This window comes from Hyaena hyaena, unplaced genomic scaffold (assembly GCF_003009895.1).
Source record: "Hyaena hyaena isolate Hyena2069 unplaced genomic scaffold, ASM300989v1 scaffold_266, whole genome shotgun sequence".
Lineage (NCBI taxonomy): Eukaryota > Metazoa > Chordata > Mammalia > Carnivora > Hyaenidae > Hyaena > Hyaena hyaena.
The window spans coordinates 2,123,473-2,146,541 of record NW_024080900.1 but is presented as its reverse complement, the minus strand read 5'-3'; the positions used below and the strand labels follow the sequence as shown (position 1 = coordinate 2,146,541).

The window sequence follows — 23,069 nt, the reverse complement described above, 5'->3', positions numbered from 1 at the left end:
ACAAAAGTAATTTGTGGATAATTCATACTCAACTCAACCAACAGTTAGCAAAGCCCTAAATTATCTCCTTCTGTGTTCTATTATAGCACCCAGTTGTTTTCATACTACTCTCTGCTGTTACTGCTGACTTAATTAACTGCCTTTCTGGCTGGACTATAAACCCTGAGAGAGTAGGAAGCTGTCAATTTCACTCTGTCATATTCTTGGCACCTAACATATTGGCTGGATTTTTTTTTTGATGTTTACCGAATGATGAATGAAAGAATGAATGAATGAAGATGAATTGACCACGCGTCGGTCTTCGCTAAGTGTTTTTAGATTTCTGTAAATATCCCGAGTCACAAACTTCAGTGTGAAACAGTGTAGATGCCTAATGAATATATGTTAACTAATCAATGAACCAAGTATACATGTATATAAAAATATCTAATGTCTACCTTCTAACACCATGGTTTAAAGTATTCTAAAATGTTCTTTTCTCATTTACATTCAGGGAATACGGGCCTATAAAGAGAATTACTGCTTAGTTTTAAAAAAGAAAAATCTTGGGAAATACAAATCAAAACCACACTGAGATACCACCTCACGCCAGTCAGAGTGGCTAAAATGAGCAAATCAGAGAACTCTAGATGCTGGCGAGGATGTGGAGAAACGGGCACCCTCCTACACTGTTGGTGGGAATGTAAACTGGTACAGCCCCTCTGGAAAACAGTGTGGAGGTTCCTCAGGAAACTAACAATAGAACTCCCCTAGGACCCAGCAATAGCACTGCTAGGAATTTACCCAAGGGATATAGAAATGCTGATGCATAGGAGCACATGTACCTCAATGTTCATAGCAGCACTCTCAACAATAGCTAAAACATGGAAAGAGCCTAAGTGTCCATCAACAGATGAATGGATCAAGAAGATGTGGTTTATCTATACCATGGAATACTACATGGCAATGAGAAACCATGAAATCTGGCCATGTGTAGCAACATGGATGGACCTTGAGGGTGTAATGCTGAGTGAAATAAGTCAGGCAGAGAAGGACAAATATCATATGTTTGCATGTATAGGAGGATTAGGAGGAACTTGACGGAGGACCATGGGGGAGAAGAAGGGGGGAAATGGTGGGGGAAAGGGGGAGAGGCAAACCATGAGAGACTCTTGAATGCTGAGAAACAAACTGAAGACTGATGGATGGAGAGGGGAGGGGGGAGATGGGCATGGAGGAGAGCACTTGTGGGGATGAGCACTGGGTGTTATATGGAAACCAACTTGACAATAAACTATTTGTAAAAAATAAAAAGAAAAATCTTGGAGGTCACTCCATTGGAGGGAAGACCTGGTGAAAACTGAAAAACTGGTGAAGAACTGAAAAATTGGCTGGAGGAATGGATCACCTTTCATGGTTGAGGAAGGTTTGAGGTCCACTCAGGTTCATAGAGAATATATCCTGTGGATTACTCTCATGAGTGGGACTCTGCTTTCTCAGCTCATGTGTGACAAGAAGCTACTCCAAGGAACTCTGTCACGTAGCAAAACCCAAATAAATGTATTTCAGGTTTGGCCAGTCCTTTTCCCATATGATACAAGCTACATAAAACCCTGGATTAAATTAATCCTTCCTTTGGTTTTATATCCTTTCCTTTAGGGTATTTGGTTGATTGCACTTACACTGATCACATGGGGAGGGTGAGATTTACAGAGATAAACCATCTTTTCTTCTTGGTCCTTTGAAGCCAAATTACTTTTAAGGTATCAGAGGTCATTTGAGGCTCATTGAATGATCCCAAGGGCCAGATTCTGTCCTTATTTTTGAAACAATGAACCGTTTTCCTACAATGGGCACTTAAAATTCACAGCTCCCAGGGCATTAGTAATCCCAGGAAAGGCCCCTGCTGGCAACCTTATTAGCTTCTCTGCCTCTTGATTTTTATTTAATTCCTTTTAATATTCTATCATAATGCTGACATACATTATGGAGTTGAGGGCTAGAGAATGAGGACAATATTTCACTACATCATTAAGCCCACAGTGAGTTAATAAATGGCTCAGAATGTGCTTTGAGATCATACACAATGAGGCTTAAAAAAAAGAACACCAAGGCAACACTTGTTGAATCACAGAAAAGGACATAGACGTGAATGGTTCTAATCGTGGCTCATACTAAAATGATAGATTAGAGCTGTGTTTCACATTTGTATTTACAAAGGAATGAAGTGGCATTCTGATGGACGGACTTTTGGAAAGTCGTCCTTCTCTTTTCAAAGCTCTAGAGTGGAGGGGGTTAGAGCATATGGATGTGTAGTGGGGAGGCTCAGAGAGGACAAGAACAGAATCATCTAGCCTTAAAATGTTGGCACAGATCACAGAATGTCTCATACTGAGGGTCACCTTCAATTTTTAAATCACATTTATAAACAGCATCTCATTCCAGCTCACAAAAAATTTGAGCAACAAGGTCCTTGCCCCAGTAGAAAAGGTAGAACTCTCCAACTTCCCTTTGGGGAGCCCTAGTCCATTCCTACCTCCCTGCTGACCAAGGCTGCTCTCAATCAGTGCTTCTCAGACTTTCCTAGGGACACAGGTCACCTCCAAGGATCTTGTTAAAATGTAGATCCTGCTGCAGTCAGTGGAGCCTGAGAGTCTTTGCATTTCTAACAAACCCCAGGTGCAGCGGGTTCTGCTGTGAGAAGCATCGTCCTGAAAAGATCACTGTCCTACAACATCACACAAGATTTAGATGGAAGCAACTCCCATCTACACTTAATAAGAAGCATCAAGGTTCTTGTGCTAAGTGATGAGCAGGCAGAAGGAGTCAGCAAGTGACAGACTCCCGGATGATTTTCACAAAGTCAAGTCAAGCGCTTCTAGAGCTGATTTAAGAGCAGAGACCAAGGGGCATCTGGGTGGCTCAGTCAGTTAAGCATCTTCAGCTCAGAACCTGATCTCACAATTTGTGACTTCTAACTCTGCATGCCCTGCTTCGGGGTCTCTGCTGTCAGCACAGAGCCTGCTTTGGATCCTCTGTTCTCTCTCTCTCTGCCCCTCCCCTTCTTGCCCTCTCTCTCTCTCAAAAATAAATAAGCATTAAACATTTTTTTTAAGAGAGCAGAAATCAAGAAGTTGTAAAGGGCCTTCTAGAGATCTTGGATTCAGTAAACTAAGGCATGAGCTCTTAATTGTTTGAGGGTCATCCACTCTTTTAAGAATGTCTTAAAGACTATAGATTTTCTTTCCAGGAATATGTACACATAGGCAAACAATTTTGTATATAATTATAGCTGTTCCTATACTCTTTTGTTCTACAGGCAATTTAAGAAATCTTGACCTGGGGATGTCCCAGGATCTGGAAAAACAAACAAACAAAAACATTTTAAACTCTCATGGGGGGGCGCCTAGGTGGCCCAGTTGGTTAAGCAGCCAACTTCAATTCAGGTCATGAATTCACGGTTCATGAGTTCGAGCCCAAGTAGGGCTCTGTGCTAACAGCTCAGAAGCCTGGAGCCTGATTGAGATTCTGTGTCTCCCTCTCTCTCTTTGCCTCTCCCCCACTCACACTCTCTTTCTCTCTCTCAAAAATAAACATTTTTTAAAAAGCTTTAAACCCTCATTGGGATATGGACAGTTTTTCAATACAACTCTTGTGAGAGAACTAAGCCAATCACCTAAAAGCACAGATGAAACACACACACACACACACACACACACACACACACACACACACACAAGGGTATGGGAAGGCAAAGAATTTGAGACTTATAACAAAAGCCATGAAAAATTACCTGCATCCCAAAGGAGATCAGAAGCAAGCACACCAAAACAGAAACTGCAAAAACTAGTAACCTGCCCCATTTCTCAGTGAATGGCCTCTGGGTCACCAGAATCCTAATCTTCAGGGACACTTAGTAAAATGCAGATTTCTGAGCCATAACCCAGATCACATGGACATGTGGTTCAAAACTCTGCATCATATAATATCCCTAGGAAATTCCTATGCACATTAAAGTTTGAGAAATCCTATTCCTCAGGTTACATTAATGAAATTAAGAGATCCTCTCCCAACTCCCCCGCATCCAATTCAGAACGTAGAGTCATATTCTAATTTGATGCCACCCGTATGACAAGGAAATGGATTCCAAGAGAATATTGATCCAAAATATATTCTTGAGTTGTGCTCATCATTGGAATAGGATTTTTTTAATGTTTTTATTTATTTCTGAGAGAGAGAGAAACAGCATGAGCTGGGGAGGGTCAGGGAGAGAGGGAGACACAGAATAGGAAACAGGCTCCAGGCTCTGAGCTGTCAACACAGAGGCCAATGCAGGGCTTGAACCCACAAACCATGAGATCATGACCTGAGCCGAAGTCGGACGCTTAACAAACTGAGCCACCCAGGCGAACCTGGAATAGGATTTTAAATTCAAATATGTTTCCTGTCCCGGCCTCCACTCCTTGCTCTTTCCTTCCTTTCCCCTGGACTCAGGCTCACAAATTCCCCTTCCCTTTTCTAGGGCCTCTCACCCAAATTGGCTATAATATGGGGTAGATTGTGTAGGAAGTTTGATAGAATAAAAGGTACAGAAAATGTCAAGGTAATACACAGAAGTTTCTTTGACATAACTAAATCTATAAATATTGCTCTATGGATATCAGTCTTTATAAAAGTGAAAATCTATGGTTCTCAACCCTGACTTCCTATTAAAGTTAATAAAATCACAGAGATCTGATCTCCAATCTCAATGGTTCTAATTAAGAAAGTATGAATAAGACAATTATGGTTAAGGGTTGGAGTCTAAGCATCTGTATTACAATGAAAAGGAAAACCACAATTAAAAATTCTCACAATCAATAATAATACAAATAAAAGTTAATGAGTATTTAGTATGAAAATAGTGATGTTTCACAGGCAGTAGCTCATTAAGTCTTTACATTTTCATAACTTGGAACTATGAGGAACATCATTTTTACAACCAAAAGTCATAGAAGACAGGTGACTGTCTCAAGGTCATGGCTGCTAAATGCAGAGCTCTCCTTAGAACTCTGATACAAGTGCCTACACTACACAATAAACTACGCCTTCCATATGAAGCCATCATTCAGAACTGCTGGTATGGATGTGCATACAACTGTGTACATATGTGTTATATACACACATGTGAGAGAGAGAATTTATGTAGAACCTGGTAGAGAGGCAACTCTGTGGCTTAGAACACTTGGGGAAAGAGAGGTGTCCCCAAATAAAGACTCAATGAGCTGTTGAGAGCAATCTTTCCCTATTGGGAAAAATAGGAAAAGGAGAGGAGTCACCAGGAAGTGAAGTGAGTATGGAAACCAACACAGGAGGTTGACTAATATGAACTTAAGGTGATGTTTTACTGAAGACTAGCTGTGTTCTCCCCATTTTCCCTGCCTCAGAGAATGCTACCACCACCTAGGTATTGTACCCTCCAATTCCTCTTTGTCTACTCTGGAAAGATAAAGAAAGAAAACAGCTCAGGGTAAGATCGAGGGATGTGAAGGGTAGAACAAGATCTCCTGACAATTAGCTAACTGGTGCTGAAAGCAGAATACTTTGTCCCTAGAAAATTGCATATACTCAGAAGGTGCCACAGAAGATTTTGGGGGGTTTCAGAATTAAGAGAGGTCACCCTGATCTAGGTGATCCAGAAGCTCTTTAGATACCTAGCGAAGGCAACCTTTTTCAAGCATGATTTTTGAAGAGAGCATGCCCAATTCTCAGTTCTAAATACATTTTCCTATTATAAATGAGAAACGTGTTGCTGCGGATCTATTTAGTGACAGCCCAAAGCAGAAGCTGGTTCTCCTGTTTCTGAAACCCAGGGTTATTTTCACCAATGATTTCCTACTAAGCAAAAGGTATGGGAGTAAAAGCAAAGAATACAGTGCCTGACCTGCCAGGGTTCAAACCGTGATTCTAAAACATACTAGCTACGTGTGTGACATTGAGCAAGTTACTTAACCTCTCTGAGTGTCTCTATTTGGAAAATAATGACGATGATGCTAATGATAATAAAACCAATTTTGTAGTATTTTGTCACATGGTAGCAAAGATGGGATAATCTAATATATGAAAAAGTCTTGACCAAGAGTAAGTGTGTTTATTACCATTATCACTTCTTTAGGCTACTATATATTATAATCCTCAAGCAGCACTAACCAGCATTCATCATACATGGAATGCCCCTCAAACTGGTCTTCCAAGATGTTCCAAGAAAATCTGAAACGTCTTATTTTTCTGATCAGGGGGTTCAGTGAAATCAAGAGTGTCTATAATTTGTTTGGAGCTTCACAGCATGGAGATATGAAGACAGAAATAAAAACTTCTTTTTGGTTCTTGGATCCGTATATTCTGTACCTCCTTGCCTGACCCAGTGTACTAGGTTGAATGCCATCCTCCCAAAATTCCTGTCCTTCTCAGAACCATAGAATGTGACCTGATTTGGAAATAGGGTTGTTACAGGTGTAATGAGTTAAGATGTCTGATCATACTAGAGTATGCTGGACCCTACATCCAATATGACTGGTGTCCTTAAAAGGAGAGACCAATAATGTATAAGTTGTTGAATCACTATATCGTACAGCTGACATTAGTAGAACATTGTATATCAACCATAATTCAATAAGAAATAAACAAAAATAATAAATAATTTAAGTGAGGGAAAGATAATACCGAGACAGAGGCATACAATTGGAGAAGGCCATTCAATGATAAAGGCAGAGATTGGAGTGATAGGTCTATGAGCCAAGAAACAACAGAAGCTGAGAGAAAGGCATGGGACAAATTCTCCTCTGGAGCTTTGGAAAGGACATAGAGAGTACTGTTAGCTCACCTTGATTTCAGGCTTCTAGTCCCCAACGCTGTGCAAGAATAAATTTATGGTTTTAAGCCACCAAGTTTATGGAGATTTGGGATGACAGCCACAGAAAACTAATACATGCAGTAGACCACAATGCCCGTAGAACAGCAGTGCAAGAGGGCCTGCACTGAGCTGTGGTCTCCAGTTCTGTGTGGGGTTACATCCCTAAACAGCTAAGGGCACAGAGGGCCCTGGGAGCCCTGCAAGCCACATGAGATGACTTAATTTCTTAGATGAAGTTCATCCCTCTCAAGCCCTCTTCAATAGCCAAGCACTTAGTTGCAATGTCTATGTTTCCTTATCTCTGCTTTTTTGAAACACAGTAGTAAGTTGCTTTGCAGAAGGACTTTTGGGGAGCACTCACCAGCACAACACTTATGAGTGGTGAAAAAAGCAGAAGTGGGCAGAGGAGGAAGCTGAATCACAGTGCAATTGTGACAGAGGCCCCGGCCAATCCTACAGAGAGTTATGGAGTTGGAATGGCCCTTTGGAGTGTTCCCAACTGGGGCTTGGAGGCCAGACCTTTGTACCCACACTTAGACCAATTATTAGATGCAAGCTGCTCACACAAAGGAGCAGAAGCTTTGGTCAAGGCTATTCTATCAGCTGCAGACAATATCTGGTGATGAACACAGCTGTGAGCAGCTGGGAAAATGAGCACCTTGGTCTGAAAAGGGATCTGGCAGGTGCACTGCAGCATCTCTGCTGTATACTAGTGGAAGTCCTTCCATTGAATCAACATTTGTTATTAGAACGTGGCCATGTGAGAGTGTACCTGGACTAGAATCTCCTTAGGTGCTCTCAAATCATGTATATAGTGATCCAAGAGGTCTCAACATTGCATTCTTACACATTTCTGTCTCCCACCATACATTTTCCATTACTCTAAAAATCTCCATTTGGAGAATGCCTAGATGGTTCAGTTGGTTGAGTGTCCAGCTCTTGATTTTGGCTCACGTCATGATCTCATTGTTCTTGGGATCAAGCCCTGCATCAGGCTCTGGGGTGATAGCATGGAGCCTGCTTGGAATTCTCTCTCTCTGCTCATCTCTCTCCCTCTCTCAATTAACTAAACTTTAAAAAATAAAAAAAAATTAAAATCTCCATTTGAAATTGGCTTCTAGTCACATTTGGACCGTGGCAATTCTTTCTCTTTTTCTAGTGATCTATGGACAGAGAGGATAATCATCTGACTCTACATGAAATCACCATCCATTTGTTCACTTATTTATCCATTCATTTGCCAATCATCACACATATTCACAATGTATTCTATGCTAAACAAAGTATTGATCACTACACAAATGAATGAGGCTGTACAAGGCCTTACCCGGCATGATAACGAGCTGGCATTGCTCTGGACACAACAAAGGATTATGGGCAACACCGTGACTTGAATAGGTTTGGGTCACTGAAAAATCTCTCTGTTGGTGGTAGAGCAAATGGATTGCTGAATGGTCCATAGGACACAGTGCATAGGTAGGAGATTCAAATATCAGTTGGGTTACTCTTCAGACCTCAGGTCATCACTCTGTCCTTTCTCGTAGACCCATTTTGCCCACAAGTCAGCAGCATTGCCAAAGGGCATGTGGACAGCCTGCTTGGGTGGCAATGCTCACACTGTCCTAAGTCACAAGTAGCCAATGGGGCCCAGTCACATGTCTTTGTGCAAACACACCGTGTATGTGACCCCAGGTTGCAAACACTTGGTGTGAAGTACACAGTTATCCACATACACTGGATGCCTCTAAAACATGAAACCCGAGAGGATGCCTGATTCCATTCTGGCTTTTCCTCTCCATAGTCTCAATAGCTTTGGACCAGTCCCTAATAGATAAAGTAAATCTCTCAGTGGGTGAGATCTAACTATATAACCTATATTCTAAAAAAACAAAAGCAAGATGATTCTTTTTTTTTAAATTAGCCAACTATAGATTGGAAAATAGAAGAGAAAATATCATATTAATAATAATTATTTGAAGGTAATAGCTTATGTTCTTTAATGCAGTTCCAACATAAATGTCATTGTAAGAAATGATATTTCATTTCAATACTAACAAATCAGGTACTTAGTGTGCTGGGGGAGAAATGATTGGAACTACTTTAAAGCTGCATTAACCAGAGAAACTGCAAAAATATTTATATTCTTATGAAGGAAGGAAGGAATGCCCCTCATGGGTGTATTTAAGTATCCTCCATCTTTTGGATAAATGGTAATGCTAAACAAAAAATGGAAAGATGACCTTAGAATAATAACCTCAGGATTCAACTGGGACCAAGCTTCTCAATGTACAAAAAATCATTTGCAATATGTTCAGGATGGAAATTTCTATACTGCTTATACTGCTTTATAGCTCATAGACTGCATTATATACCTCAATCAAAAATCTCCAAAACACCCAACTCTGGGCTGGCTTCCTTCCCCTGGGGTGCCCCCACCCCTTTGTAAAATTATTCATCATCCTCTTACTCGCTGTCTGCAATTCTGCTCAGTTACTCAACAGTGTTTGTAAGGACAGAAAAACAAAGGGAAGGAGAAAACCAATCCATTCGGAGAGGTGTTTCATATAGAGGATGGGATTGTTAAAGCAAAACCCAGTCTGGCACCATTACGCCTTCCTCTAGCCAATTCCTTCTCCATTCTTTCTTACAAAGATCTCATGCAAAGGCCACGTAGACAATTTCACAGAGCAAATGCTGAGCTGGTATGTGAAAGCCATCCCATTGGGCAAGTCTCTGTCATTTGGTGTCATTTGTAACAGCCCCTGGGTTTGTTACACAGAAGATGGAGTGTTGGTGGAGGCCTGAATCTCTGAGTCATCTAGTTTTCAAACAGCAACTCCAGAGGACTTTGAGTTTCTAGTTGATTTATCGTGAATGACAGTGATACTTATCTGACTGGAAGCTGTTAGCCTGAATTGCTGCTTGGAGAAACAAAGTCAATGAAAGTCACCACTCCAATAGATCTGTGAAGGATGCATGGAGTTGTTGTTTAAACAAGTGTCTGGCCCCTATTCTTCAAGGGGCACACAGCCAGAGGGATACAAGTCTATATCCATAAGGCCTTAGAGTCAACAACATTCCAGGCTTATTTTTCCCAGTCATATAGGCTTTGAATGCCAAGGGACTGAACATATTCCTGATGATAAAACCTTCAAGTACAATCATATCTGCATTCTCTTTTGGCCCTTACAAAACTCTTGTACAGTAGAGAGAAAAGGAATCCTTATGAATATTGACATTTGATATATGAAACATACACAGGTTTGTAAAGGTATGTAGCTTGCAGCACTGCTAAGTGGAAAAGTGAGATCCTTTGATGCCTAATCCTATGCCCCTCCAATGATCTCACTCTTCTTATTCTACATTGACATTAATTTGGGTAAACTGGATTAATTCAACCTAATAATTTATTAAGTCAATAACAGAACAATAATTTATTCAATAACTGAACTGGTTGGACTGGTTGGCTATTTAACAGAATTCACAGATCAGAACAGGTGGTTCAGTAGTCTTCTTTCAGAAAAAAAAATGTCTTTGGCCAGGTGGGAAGTTAGGTAATACTCATTACCTGCCACTCCCTGTCCTCTCTGATAGCTAACAGATTTCCACAAGCACAGGACCACGTAGGTGCCAAGTGCTTCCTGGCTGTTCCAGGAGAATATCAAAGCCAACACAATGAGCTTTAATGTTAGTAAGGTCCAGGTATCCTTGGGGTTGAATGGAAGACTGTCCAGCTGCCTAACAAATTTAAAAGATCTCTTACCATGGCATTGTCATAACATCCCTTATTTATGTTCCTCTAGTGGGGGTGGGGCTGGGGATGGAGGAGGAAGATCAACTAAAACAGCCTGCTTTAGCAGCTACCCAGCTGCTCATGTAGTTAATACAGCTGTAGAAAGAATGTGGTCTATACAAGCCTCTCCCTTGACACTGGAGCATGAGCCCCAGATCCACTCATGGTAGGGAGACACACATCATAAACACACTTCTATGTGCTCTGGTGATAGCAGGCCAACAAAGGGCTGCTGGTGTGACACCTAGATTCACAGCTATCTATAGATACACAATCCTGAGCTCTAATTCATCCCTATTGAGCACATTTAGATAAGCACATAAGATAGAAGCACACAATACACAGAGGTAAAGGGCAATATCTATGCACCAAACTACACCCTTTATGATGCAAGGGGGACCAGTTGAGTTGTGCAAAAAATAACAAGAGATTCCCATGGATATAACAGGGCCAGGCCGAGGTTCCATAAAAGTTGGGGGTGCATGTCTGAGGGAGGCCCCCTGCCACCTGCTGGCCAGGGCACATGATTGAGAAACCAGGTCAATAGGCACGTACAAATTGCTTCCAGGATAAACACAGGTTGTGTGGCAGTGAAGGCAGTCATTGATTAGTTCTGCAAGATGAGATAGCAAGGCCAGACTACCTGGAGACTTCTTCCATGTTCAGGAAAGGAAGAAGAACTGAGGGGCCTTTAATAGCCTTCCCCCACCTCCCGCCCATCACAGTATATTGCTGCTGGACAGAAAGCATGCATATGCCCAAGCCTCACATACCTGATAGGGCCCCTGGTTGCAGCCACAGTAGCTGCTCTCCATGGTGTAGCTTCTGGACACCCCCATCTCTCTCCACACCACCACCCGGGCTGTGGAGGCTCGGGATTTCTCCACGAGAAAACTGCAGCTGCTCATCGTGAATGCCGGAGCTAGCTTATCAAGGATTTTGGGAAGAGTCTACAATAAAAAATAAAATAAAATCATGATGAATTAGGGATACTATCATAAAAAAATAATGTCTCAACATTTATTAAGCATCTCAGTATATCAAACATTTAATATACGCTACTTCAAATCTTCTATCAACCCTAAGAAATGGATATCAAGGGTTTGTTGTTTTTTGCTTTTAAATGAGGAATCTGAGACTTAGACAAGGTAGAAAGCAGCAGCTTAAGTCTAACTACAAAGTGGCTGGAATGGGATCCAAATGTCACTCTGGCCTACTCGAAAGACCACCATCTTCCAGTTCCATGTTTCTCCATCACTGTGGATCGATATTGCACACACATACATTCTGCCTCACACATCGCTGTGTTGAGCTCCATGGAAAGACACATATTTCATAGGGACTGAAACTGAGAGGGTGACTCCACTCAGTCTCATGGTTTTCTAGCTCCAAGAGTCTAGCTAAGGACTGTTGACTTATCTCAGATGCACAAGTCATTGATGATCATTGAGGGTCACATATAAAGTTTCCTAAAAGAGTACGAACTCAACTCTCTAGTCCCATCTTGTTAATCTCATAAATCTGAGGCTGGACCAGTTATAAAACTCATAAAAAAAATCCATCTTCTCTGGATTCTTATATCCCACCTTTTCTTGGGATAGAAAAGCTTTAGGTGAGACCACTTAATCTATGTTTAGAAAGTATCTGTGAATCCTTGTCACTCTGATTGACAGGAAGGGGGCTTCAAGTCACCAGACCTCCCCCTTCAAGGATGATGACTCAAGAGTTCATAGCACACCATGTCCTTGGGTTAGCAGAAATACCTAGATAGTCCCAAGTTTTATGTCATTAACAAGAAGTGCTCTATACTTCCCTGCTGACAGAATATGCACAAACCAGTACATAATACAAAATTATGCAAACTAGATAACAAACAGTAAAACTTCAGGCTTTTGGACAAATTGTGGGGAGAAGGCAGAGGGACAGAATGAGAATACGAATTAGGAGTATTTCTAAAGAAATGTAATTTTGTTAATTTCTAGAACACTGAGAAAATCTCTTAATATCCCTGGGTTCTTACTGTCCTCATGCTTAACATTATTTAATTACATTAATATAAAGATTAATACAAGTATTAATTATATTATAAATTACCTATAATGTATGTGTATGTTAACATAATTATTCATATAATTTGGTATGATCTTTACGTTCCCACATAGCCCATAGACCCACAGCATCATTTGAACAAGGGAAATGAGTTACTAATGTCCTCACTTGAGTTTCTACAATTGTCTCCTAATTGATTTCATCTATCCACACTTGTCCCTCTCTCCCAGTGATTCCTTCACCTCATTTTTTTCTCCTTCAAAGTGTTCATTGCAATCACAGTAAAATTAATGTTCATGTAATTAGCTGTTTATTTTCTTTCTCTTCTGCAGCCTAGAAGTTCTATAAGGACAAGTCTGTGTCTTGTTCACAGGAAAATCTCTGCACTTGAAGCTGTGCGGCTCATAGAGGGTACTCCGTAATTATTTGCCAAAATAAATAGGATCTGCTAGTACAGACCCTTAGGGGACTGCGCGCGCGCGCGCGCACACACACACACACACACACACACACACACTATTATTTGAATACTAGTAGACAATTTGTTTTATGTTTTTTATGTAATACATATTACATAAAACATTTATGTTATACATGTAACAATTAAAGTGATTGAAAATATTTGAAAATAGTTTTAATTTATCAATGTTTTACCTTGTTATAGGAAGGTTAATTGGATATAATTTAAATAATCTCTCTTTTCTTACTTAAGTGAACCTGATTTTCTGAGCTCATATAGCGCCTACCCAAATGACCACACATTCCATTTAGTGGCGTGTATCTCAGAAAGCTTTATAAGCTATGATCCCTTTGTTGGAGCCTGGAGAATACGGAATTTACAAGGTGCAATTGGAATTTGTCTCTTACGTATCCACAGCAAGAGTTTACCCATTACATAATGGGCTCCAAAACTACTATGGCATTGATAATAAAGTCCTGATTCTATTTTCCTTTTGATCTCACACAAATTGATTTATGTCAGAGTGAGAAATGAAGATAATTATAGCTTTAGTATTTGGAGATTGTCTTCGTTTTGTTTTGTAAATGAATTAAGACATAGATGAAGGCTGCATATGAACTGAGCCAGTGGAGCCCTGCTGGGATGCTCCCAGGGACGGAAAAAGACTTGGGACATGGAACTCTTTCTTTACCACTTGCTCTGTGCCCTTAAACTTTGTCTTGGTTTCCAAAACTTGAAAATTATAATAGCTGCCTTTTCATTGAACACTTGCTATGTATATTACATGCATTAGGTCGATCATCACAAGCCTTTGACTTAAGTTCTATTACTATCTCCTAATAGAGAGGCTGGACAAGTAACTTTTTGGTGGTCACAGAGTTAGGACAAATCCAGAATGTCAACCCAAATGTTCTAATTCAGATCACGTGAGCTTAGTGTAACCATTGCAGAACAGAACTTCTTCAACAGGTATTATAATTCCATGGGCATGTAAAGGAATACCAGGAATGAATGACGTAATATACATGCACAGCGTGGCCCAGGAGCTGGCATTTAGCATGGTCTCAACACAAACCTAGCGGGGACTGAAAGACTAGACAAGCAGCAGCCCTGAGAATGAGTCTTTTGCATCCCTGGAGGTACTGAATCCCATTTGTCCTGGAGTAGCTGGGTCCAGAGCACCTCAGCAGATGGGGGACGGGCTGGTCCTGAATCATTAATTCTGGCTTTGAGGCACACTGTAAAAGCCTGAGCTGCATTTCAATTCACCTGCTTTCTGCTGATTCTTCCGAGCCCTGCCTGGTTTCCCAAATTCACAAAAGATAGAACTTTCAAAGACACACTGACTATGAACCCATCAGACAGCTCATTTCCAGGGAGAAACCCTCTCTGGGGCGCCAATTCCCCATGATCAACTCCACAGAACTCACAAGTCTTCTCTTTTCTCTGAATTAAGCATGTGGCAAGGGCATGGCCAGGACCAGGAGTCAAAAGTATGAATGTTGGATCACACTACATGGTTTGACCTGGAGAAGGTCATTTAATTCTGCTAACCTTCATGTTTGTCATCACAGAAGGAGGAGGGGTAAGAATAACCCCTACCTTTAGGGAGGCGGGAAAGTGACCAGAACCCTCAGTAAACATACAGTGTTGTTACTGTGCTCTTTAGAGGTTGAGAAGAGAGGAAGGGTCACTCTGCTTAATATTCATACTCCCAAGGTGGAAAAAAAAATCTTTTAAAACCTCTCTTTTACCTTATATATTTCACTTAACTTAGATAATCCCCACTTACCAAGTGCCCAAAAAGGACTTACTCCCTCTTCATTCTGCAGAGTAGTTTGACTCAGAGTTTTGTTTGTGTCTCATAGAAGCCACGCTTTAAAAGATCACCGAGGGGGATGCCTGGGTGGCTCAGTCGGTTGAGTGTCCGACTTCAGCTCAGGTCATGATCTCACGGTTTGTGGGTTCGAGCCCTGCACTGGGCTCTGTGCTGACAGCCAGCTCAGAGCTTGGAGCCTGCTTCAGATTCTGTATCTCCCTCGCTCTCTGACCCTCCCCTGTTCACGCTCTCTCTCTCTCTCAGAAATAAATAAAATGTTAAAAAATTAAAAAAAAAAAAAAAGACCACCAAGGTCAGTATCCGAGGTGTGCTCTGGTGCTGGATCACCTGGGTCCTAATCCCAGCTCTTGCTAACTATATGACCTTTAGACATTTTACCTCATCTCTGCTTCTCCCCTTCCTCATATATGAAATGGGGTGCTATTAAAAGTACCTATTCACTTCACAAACACTGGTTAAGCGTATTCCATTGCTGCACACCATTCTAGAAGACACAGTTGTTGCGAAGATTAAATGAATGAATGTATATGGGGTGCTTTGAACAGTGCCTGGCACATGCTCGCTACTGTGGAAGTAGTACCCACAGTTGTTATTTATGCCACTCTCACAACTGGAAATTTATGAGGAAGATCAATGGCAGGAAATGTCACTAGCAGGAGATAGTTTTCAGTCAGGGCTGCCAAAGAACTAATTTCAATCCACATCTCAGTTCACTGTGATCTACAATAGGCAGTTAAAATTCCTTAAGGCTCAAGTTTTAATTATCACGTAATTCATACCACTCTATGTTTTTTAAATTTTATTTATTTTGAGAGAAAGAAAGGGAGAACATAAGCAGGAGAGGGGCAGAGAGAGAGAGGGAGAGAGAGAATCCCAAGCAGGCTCCACACTGATAGCACAGAGCCTGACATGGGGCTCAATCTCACAAACCGTGAGACCATGACCTGAACTGAAATCATGAGTCAGACACTTAACCGACTGAGCTATTCAGAAACCCCAAAATCAAACTAGAAATCATTCATGATATTTTTGCAGGGAACATCTTTTAACACTGCTCATCATATTTGCCCCTCAAAAACTGGTCTAAAGCCAGCTAGGATCATCTACTCAACTCTGCATCAATAGAGTTAATCAATCCTTTCTGTGGTACCTCCTAATATTCTCTTTTTTGTACTTATTATTCTGTACTTTTAAGTTTCTGATAATCTGCCTCTCTCCCAACTATTATTTGGTAGAAGTCACGCTTTGCTCAGCTTTGTTACATAAATACCTAGTACAGTGCTTGGCACATTAGGTAGATAATCAATAAATGTTTACTTTTTCTTTAACATTTGTTCATTTCTGAAAGTGAGAGAGACAGAGCATGAGTGGGGGAGGGCCAGAGAGAGAGGGAGACAGGATTTGAAGCAGGCTCCAAGCTCGGAGCTGTCAGCACAGAGCCCAATGTTGGGCTCGAACTCACTGACCGCAAGAACATGACCTGAGCTGAATTTGGACACTCAACCGACTGAGCCACCCAGGCACCCCAGTAAATGTTTACTTTTAAAAATATGTATATCAGCTTTATTGAGGTAAGTGAACAGTTTGATGATTTTTAGGAAATGTATATAGTTTTTTTAATGTTTACTTATTTTTGAGAGAGGGAGAGACAGAGCGACACAGGGGAAGGGCAGAGAGAAAGAGAGAGACAGAATTGGAGGCAGGCTTTAGGTTCTGAGCTGTCAGCACAGAGCCCGATGCGGGGCTGGCACTCACAGACTGCCAAGACCATGACCTGAACCGAAGTTGGACGTTTAACCACTGAACCACCCAGGCAACTGTAGGAAATGTATATAGTTCTCACCACAGTTCAGTTTGGGAACACTTTTATCACCGTACAAACATGTCTTTCATGCTCACTTCCAGTCAGTCCTAAGCAACCCGTGATCTGCTTTTTAACTCTATAATTTTTGCTTTTTAAGAAATTTCATTTAATTAAACCATACATTTTGTATTTGTTTCTGACGTCCTTTTTTTTTTTTTTTTTTTAATGTTTTATTTATTTCTAGGAGAGAGAGAGACAGCATGAGCAGGGGGGGGTCAGAGAGAGAGGGAGTCACAGACTGAAACAGGCGCCAGGCTCTGAGCTGGCAGTCAGCACAGAGCTCGACGCGGGGCTAGAACCCACGAACCGCGAGATCATGACCTAAGCGAAAGTTGGACGCTTAACCGACTAAGCCACCCAGGCACCCCTCTGACTTCCTTTTTTAAGTTTATGTTATTGCATGCATCAGTACTTTGTCCCTTTTCATTGGTGGATAAGTTTCCATTGTATGAATATAGTGTGTATGAAGATTCCGTGTTCTGGGTACCCATTCACAAGTTGGCAGACATGTTTGCATTGTTACCAGTTTGGGGATATAGTGTAATTATACTTCTATGAGCATTCACATACAAGTCTTTTTTGTGGACACATGTTTTCACTTCTCTTGGGTGGATACAGAGGAATGGCATTAATGCTGTGCTTTAAAAGTGTGTTTCACTTTGAAGAAACTCTCAAAGTGTTTTCCAAATGGTCACGCCATTTTACATTTCCACCAATAATAAGTGAGGATTCTAGGTTTTAAACATGCTTTCTCCAACACTTGATATTTCTAGTCTTTTTAAATTGTAACCATTCTAGTGATTATGTGGAGATATCCCATTTTGGCTTTAATTTGCAATACCTGATGAATGATGATATTGTTAATATTAAACATGTATACATGGTCTTTATTGACATGCTCAATCACAACCTTTGCCTTTTATGTGTTTATTTACTTCTTATTGACTTGTAAAAACTTACACGTACTAGATATATATCTGTTATCAGATACGTGATTTGCAAATATTTTTAAGTTTGACAAAGTTCAGTTTATCAATCTTCTCTTTTATAGTTTGTGTTATGTGGGGTCCTACCTAAGATAGCTCTGACTAATCAAAGCAAAGTACAAAGATTTTCTAGTAGGTTGCATTCTGTAAGTTTTACAGTTTAGTCCTTACATTTAGGTTTATGATCTATTTTAAGGTACATTTTGTGTATGGTGTTAAGTAAATACCTAAATTCATATTTTGCCTTGTGGCTACCCATTTGTTTCAGCTCTGTTTGTTTCCTCTCTGCTGTACTGAATTGCTTTGGCAACTTTGCAAAAAATCAGTTGACCACAAATGCCTGAGTATTTTGGTGTGTATTTCTTTTCCCTCTATTCTATTGATCTATAGATCTATTCTTATGACAGTACCAGACATTTATGATGACTGTAGCTTTATAGTTTTGAAATTTAAAGTCTTCAAATCATATAAAGTAAATCCTTAACTTTATTCTTCTCTTTTAAAGTTTCTTTGACTATTCAGGCTCTTTTGTATTACCACATAAATCATAAGATTAGCTTCTCAATATCAACCAATAAGCCTCCTGAGATTTTCATAGGAAATGTACTGACAATATAGAAAAATTTGGGGAGAGTTGCCATCTCAAGTTCACTGAGTTTTCCAATCAATGAATGTGGTACATTTCTCCATTTGTTCAGGTCACCTCTAATTCCTCTCAACAAGGTTTTGTGGTTTTCAGTGCACACATAATGCACTTGTTTAATTTCTTTCTTTTTTTTTTTTAAAGTTTATCTATTTATTTTTGAGAGATGGGGGAAGAGGGGGAGAGGTAGTGAGAGGGGGAGAGAGAGAATCCCAAGAGGGTTCCACGCTGTCAGCACAGAGCCCGATGCAGGGCTCAAACTCATCAACAGTGAGATCATGATGTGAGGCAAAATCAAGAGTCAAATGCCTAATGGACTGAGGAACCCAGACGTCCCTGTTTAATTTATTTCTAATTGACTTAATATTTTGGAAACTATTGCAAATGGATATTTCCCTTAATTTCATCTCTGGATTATTCATTGCTAGTATATAAAAATAGCATGAATTTTATCATTGATCATGCATTTTGCTACCTTGCTAAACTTGCATGTTAACTCCAGCACTTTATTTTATAAAATTCTTAGGATATTCTACATACGATTCTATACTTGTGAGTAAAGACAGTTCTGCTTTTCTCCCAATATGCTTCTCTTTACTATTTTTCTTATTTTATTGTGCTAGTTAGAATATGCAGTAAAATGTTGAACAGAAATGGTAAGAGCAAATATTCTTGCCCTATTCCTCATCTTCCAGAAAACATTTAATCTTTTACCATTAAGCATGTTAGTAACTATAACACATTTCTTTTTAATGCTCAATTTCAGATTGAAGAATTCCCTTTCTATTTCTTGTTCATTGTGAGATTTTATTTTGAATGGATGTTTAATTTTGCCAAATGCTTTTTTCCACATCACTGAGAATATGATGTAGGTTTTGCCCTGTTTATTTACAAGGAATAGAACAGTATTTAAGTTGAACCAACATTGCATTCATGAGCTAAACCCCACATTGTCACAGTGAATGATGATTTTTGTATGCTTCTGGATTTGACTTGTTAATATTCTGTAAAGGGCTTTGGATAGGTGCTTGTTGACAGATATTGGTTTTCCTTTCTTGTGACCCCTTTTCTGGCTTTAGTGTCAGAATACTGCAGCTTTCATAAAATAAGTTGAGAAGTCTTTTTCTTCTATTTTTGAAAACTACTTTGTTTATAATTAGTAATATTTATTTCTTAGGAGTTTAATAGAATTCACCAACAAACCCATTGAGGTCATATTTTATTTGTGTGGGGATTTTTAATCAGTAATAGAATTTATTTACTTAACATAAGCCTTATCAGATTTTACATGTCTTCTTGAGTTAGTTTTGGTAATTTTTTCCTCCTAAGAATTTATCCATTTGTTGGCATATGATTGTTAACAATACTCTTTTACATTTTGGAAGGTATGATATGATGCCACCTTTCATTCCTGATTTTGGTAACTTGTGTCTTCTTTCATTAGTATAACTAAAGGGTTATCATTTCGTTGACTAGTCAAGAAACCAAACACGTATTCATGGATTCTCTAGCTTTTGTATGTTTTCTATTTCATTCATTTCCATTTTGGCTTTTGCTTATTTTTTTTCTTATACTTGCCGTGAGCTTGATTTGCTCTTTTTTTCTTCATTCCAGAGGTGAAAGCTTGAATTACCAATCTTCCACCACTCCACATTTCTAATATAAGCATTTAAAGCTACAACGTTCTGGGGCACCCTGGTTGCCTCAGTTGGTTTGACATCTGACTTCGGCTCAGGTCATGAACTCATGGTTTGTGAGTTTGAGCCTTGCGTTGTGCTCTGTGCTGACAGCTCAGAGCCTGGAGCCTGCTTCGGATTCTGTGTCTCCTGGTCTCTCTCTGCTCCTCGCATGCCCATGTGTGCTCGCTCACTCTCACTCTCTCTCTCTCAAAAATAAATAAACATTAAAAAAATAAAGTTACTACTTTTTCTCTAAACACTACTTTAGCTGCAAACCATACATTTTGATATGTTGTGTTTCTATTTTCATTCAGTTTAGGACGTTTCCTAATTTCCCTTCTGATTTCTTATTTGGCCCATGAGTTATTTTGTAGTACATTGTTTAATTTCCAAATGTTGAGAGACCCTAGAATCTTACAAAAGTTGATGTATAATTTAATTCTGCCATGGTAAGTGAACACACCTGTATGGTTTCAATCTTTTAAAGATACATTGAGACTGGCTTTATGGCTTAGTCTCAATGTATCTTATGGTGTACCTAGGATAAATTTGATGTGTACTCAAAAACAATGTATATTCCTGTTTTGAGAATTGTTACATATGTACCAATCAGATCAGAAAATGACTAATTTTCTGTTTGATTGTTCTATTTCTTATTGAGAAAAGGGTACTAAAATACCCAACTATTATCATTAGATTTTAAAATTTCTTGATTCTGTTAATTTTTGCTTATATATTTTGGGGTAGATACATTCACTTGCATTCATTATATTTTCCTGATTAATTATTCTATTCAGTATTGTGCTGGATGCTGATGCTATCCTCAGATTTCTAAAGCTGTTGACTTAGCTTCAATGTTTTGTTTTTCTCTGTAATTTAAATTTAGTTATTTTTTGATTGACCTTCAAGTTTAGTGACTGATTCCCCTGCCATCACAAATCTACTGAATGATCCCATCCAGTGAAATTTTCACCTTGGTTGTGGAACTTTTCAGTGCCAGAATTAATTTCCTCCCTCCATCCCACCCTCCCTCTCTTCCAGATTCTAATTATGTATCAAAATCCCCATTACTGTAGTTGGGACTCGGAGTAAAAGAAAACTAAAGGTAACTTGTTTGTTCTACTCTAATCACTTTAGGGGACCATCTACTGACCCATAGTACTCATGTTGCTAGAGGACATGAAGGGAGTGTGTGAAAAGAAACTGAGGGAGCAGGAGAGTTATTTTGAGATGAAATAGTAGTTTGGCAGATTTTTATATCTTTTAGTATCATTAACCCAGGGAATAAAGCTACTTTTACAGTAAATTCATATATCCAGAATAATAAAGAATTTGGAGGAGGTAGGTACCATGATAATTGTGATATGGTGATTTATAGTAGGAAATATGTACTTGTCCTTCATCCCCAGTCCCTGGCATGGAGCTCCTAAATCCCCTGTAAATTCTTTTTTTTTTTTTTAAATGTTTTATTTCTGAGAGAGAGAGAGAGACAGCATGAGCAAGGGAGGGTCAGAGAGAGAGGGAGACGCAGATTCTGAAACAGGCTCCAGGCTCTGAGCTAGCTGTCAGCACAGAGCCCGACGTGGGGCTCGAACCCACGAACTGTGAGATCATGACCTGAGCCGAAGTCGGATGATTAGCTGACTGAGCCACCCAGGTGCCCCAATCCCCTATAAATTCTTAAGTGATAAGAGCATTAGAACCATCTTTTGTTCTAATGAGGTGAGTCTGGGTGGGCTCCTAGATCAGACTATCCCCACTCCTTTACAGTGGGGAGGGGGGCTGGAAATGAGTTAATAATTGATCACAGCTACATGAAGAAGACTCCATAAAATCCCAATAGTATGGGGTTCAGAAAGCTTCTAAGTTGAGGAACACATCCACATACCAGGAGGATGATACCCCCTCCCGCCCCCAATCCCCGGGACAGAAGATCTTATACTTGGGATCCTCCTGGACCTCGCCCTGTGTACCTCTTATCTATCTGGCTATTCATCCATGTCCTTGATCATACCCTTTAATAAATTGATAAATGTAAGTAAGTGCTTTGTTGGGTTCTGTAAGCCACCCTAGCAAATAACTGAATCCAACACAGAGGGGAGATCACGGAACGCTCCAACTCATAGCTAAGTCAGACAGAAGTCTTGGGTAACTTGGGACTGAGTTGTGATAGATATCTGAAGTAGGAAGAAGTGTTGTGGGGTGAGTCCTTAACCTGTGGGATCTGACGCTGTCTCCAAGTAGAGGGCCAGGATTGAGTTAAATTGTAGAACACTCAGCTGGTGTCTTAGAAGTGTCTGGTGGGGTGAAATCCCCACATATCTGGTGACGTGAAGTGTCCTGGGTGACAGTAAAGGAGAAAGACACAGGGGAACTGTAGGCTCTTCCAATTCAATATTTTTTCTTCTTTTTCTATACACATTTGAAACAAAGCCTAGTTTTTATTTTGTGTTTGGACAACACTGCCTCCTCTACTTCTTCCTGATTCCCTTTATCCTGACAGGAAGAAGTCCTTCATTCTTTATCCCTCCTTAACTTCTTTTTTAGTTCATTGGGGAAAAGGTTGAGCTTTATCCACTGGAAACCATAAAAAATAGAATTAGCTACTTATATATAGACTATATCCACTATATAGAAATAGTGGATCACTGCTCCACTTTTCAGAGCAAGCACACAAAGAGGGATGTGGATGGCCTAATGTCTTACAGTTTGCATTCCTTCATATTAATTTCAGTTCCTTTTGTATTCAGCATCATTTTGCTGCTCTCATAAACATGAAACAGAGGCAGTATTTTTACTACCCTCATTTCCCAGGTGACAAATGGTGGTTCAGAGACGTGATGTTAATAACTCCTAGGTGCACAGTTAATAATTGTAAAGCCAG

General features: G+C 39.9%; 1 protein-coding gene across 1 annotated transcript in view; it reads right to left on the bottom strand.

Annotated features, from left to right (window-relative positions):
* AGBL1 (ATP/GTP binding protein like 1) overlaps positions 1–23,069 on the bottom strand; it is a 492,407-nt gene that overhangs the window by 94,995 nt on the left and 374,343 nt on the right. The window contains exon 21 of the mRNA XM_039245764.1: positions 11,438–11,614. Within this exon, the coding sequence (XP_039101695.1) occupies positions 11,438–11,614 (177 nt within the window). The remainder of the gene's footprint in view (positions 1–11,437; positions 11,615–23,069) is intronic.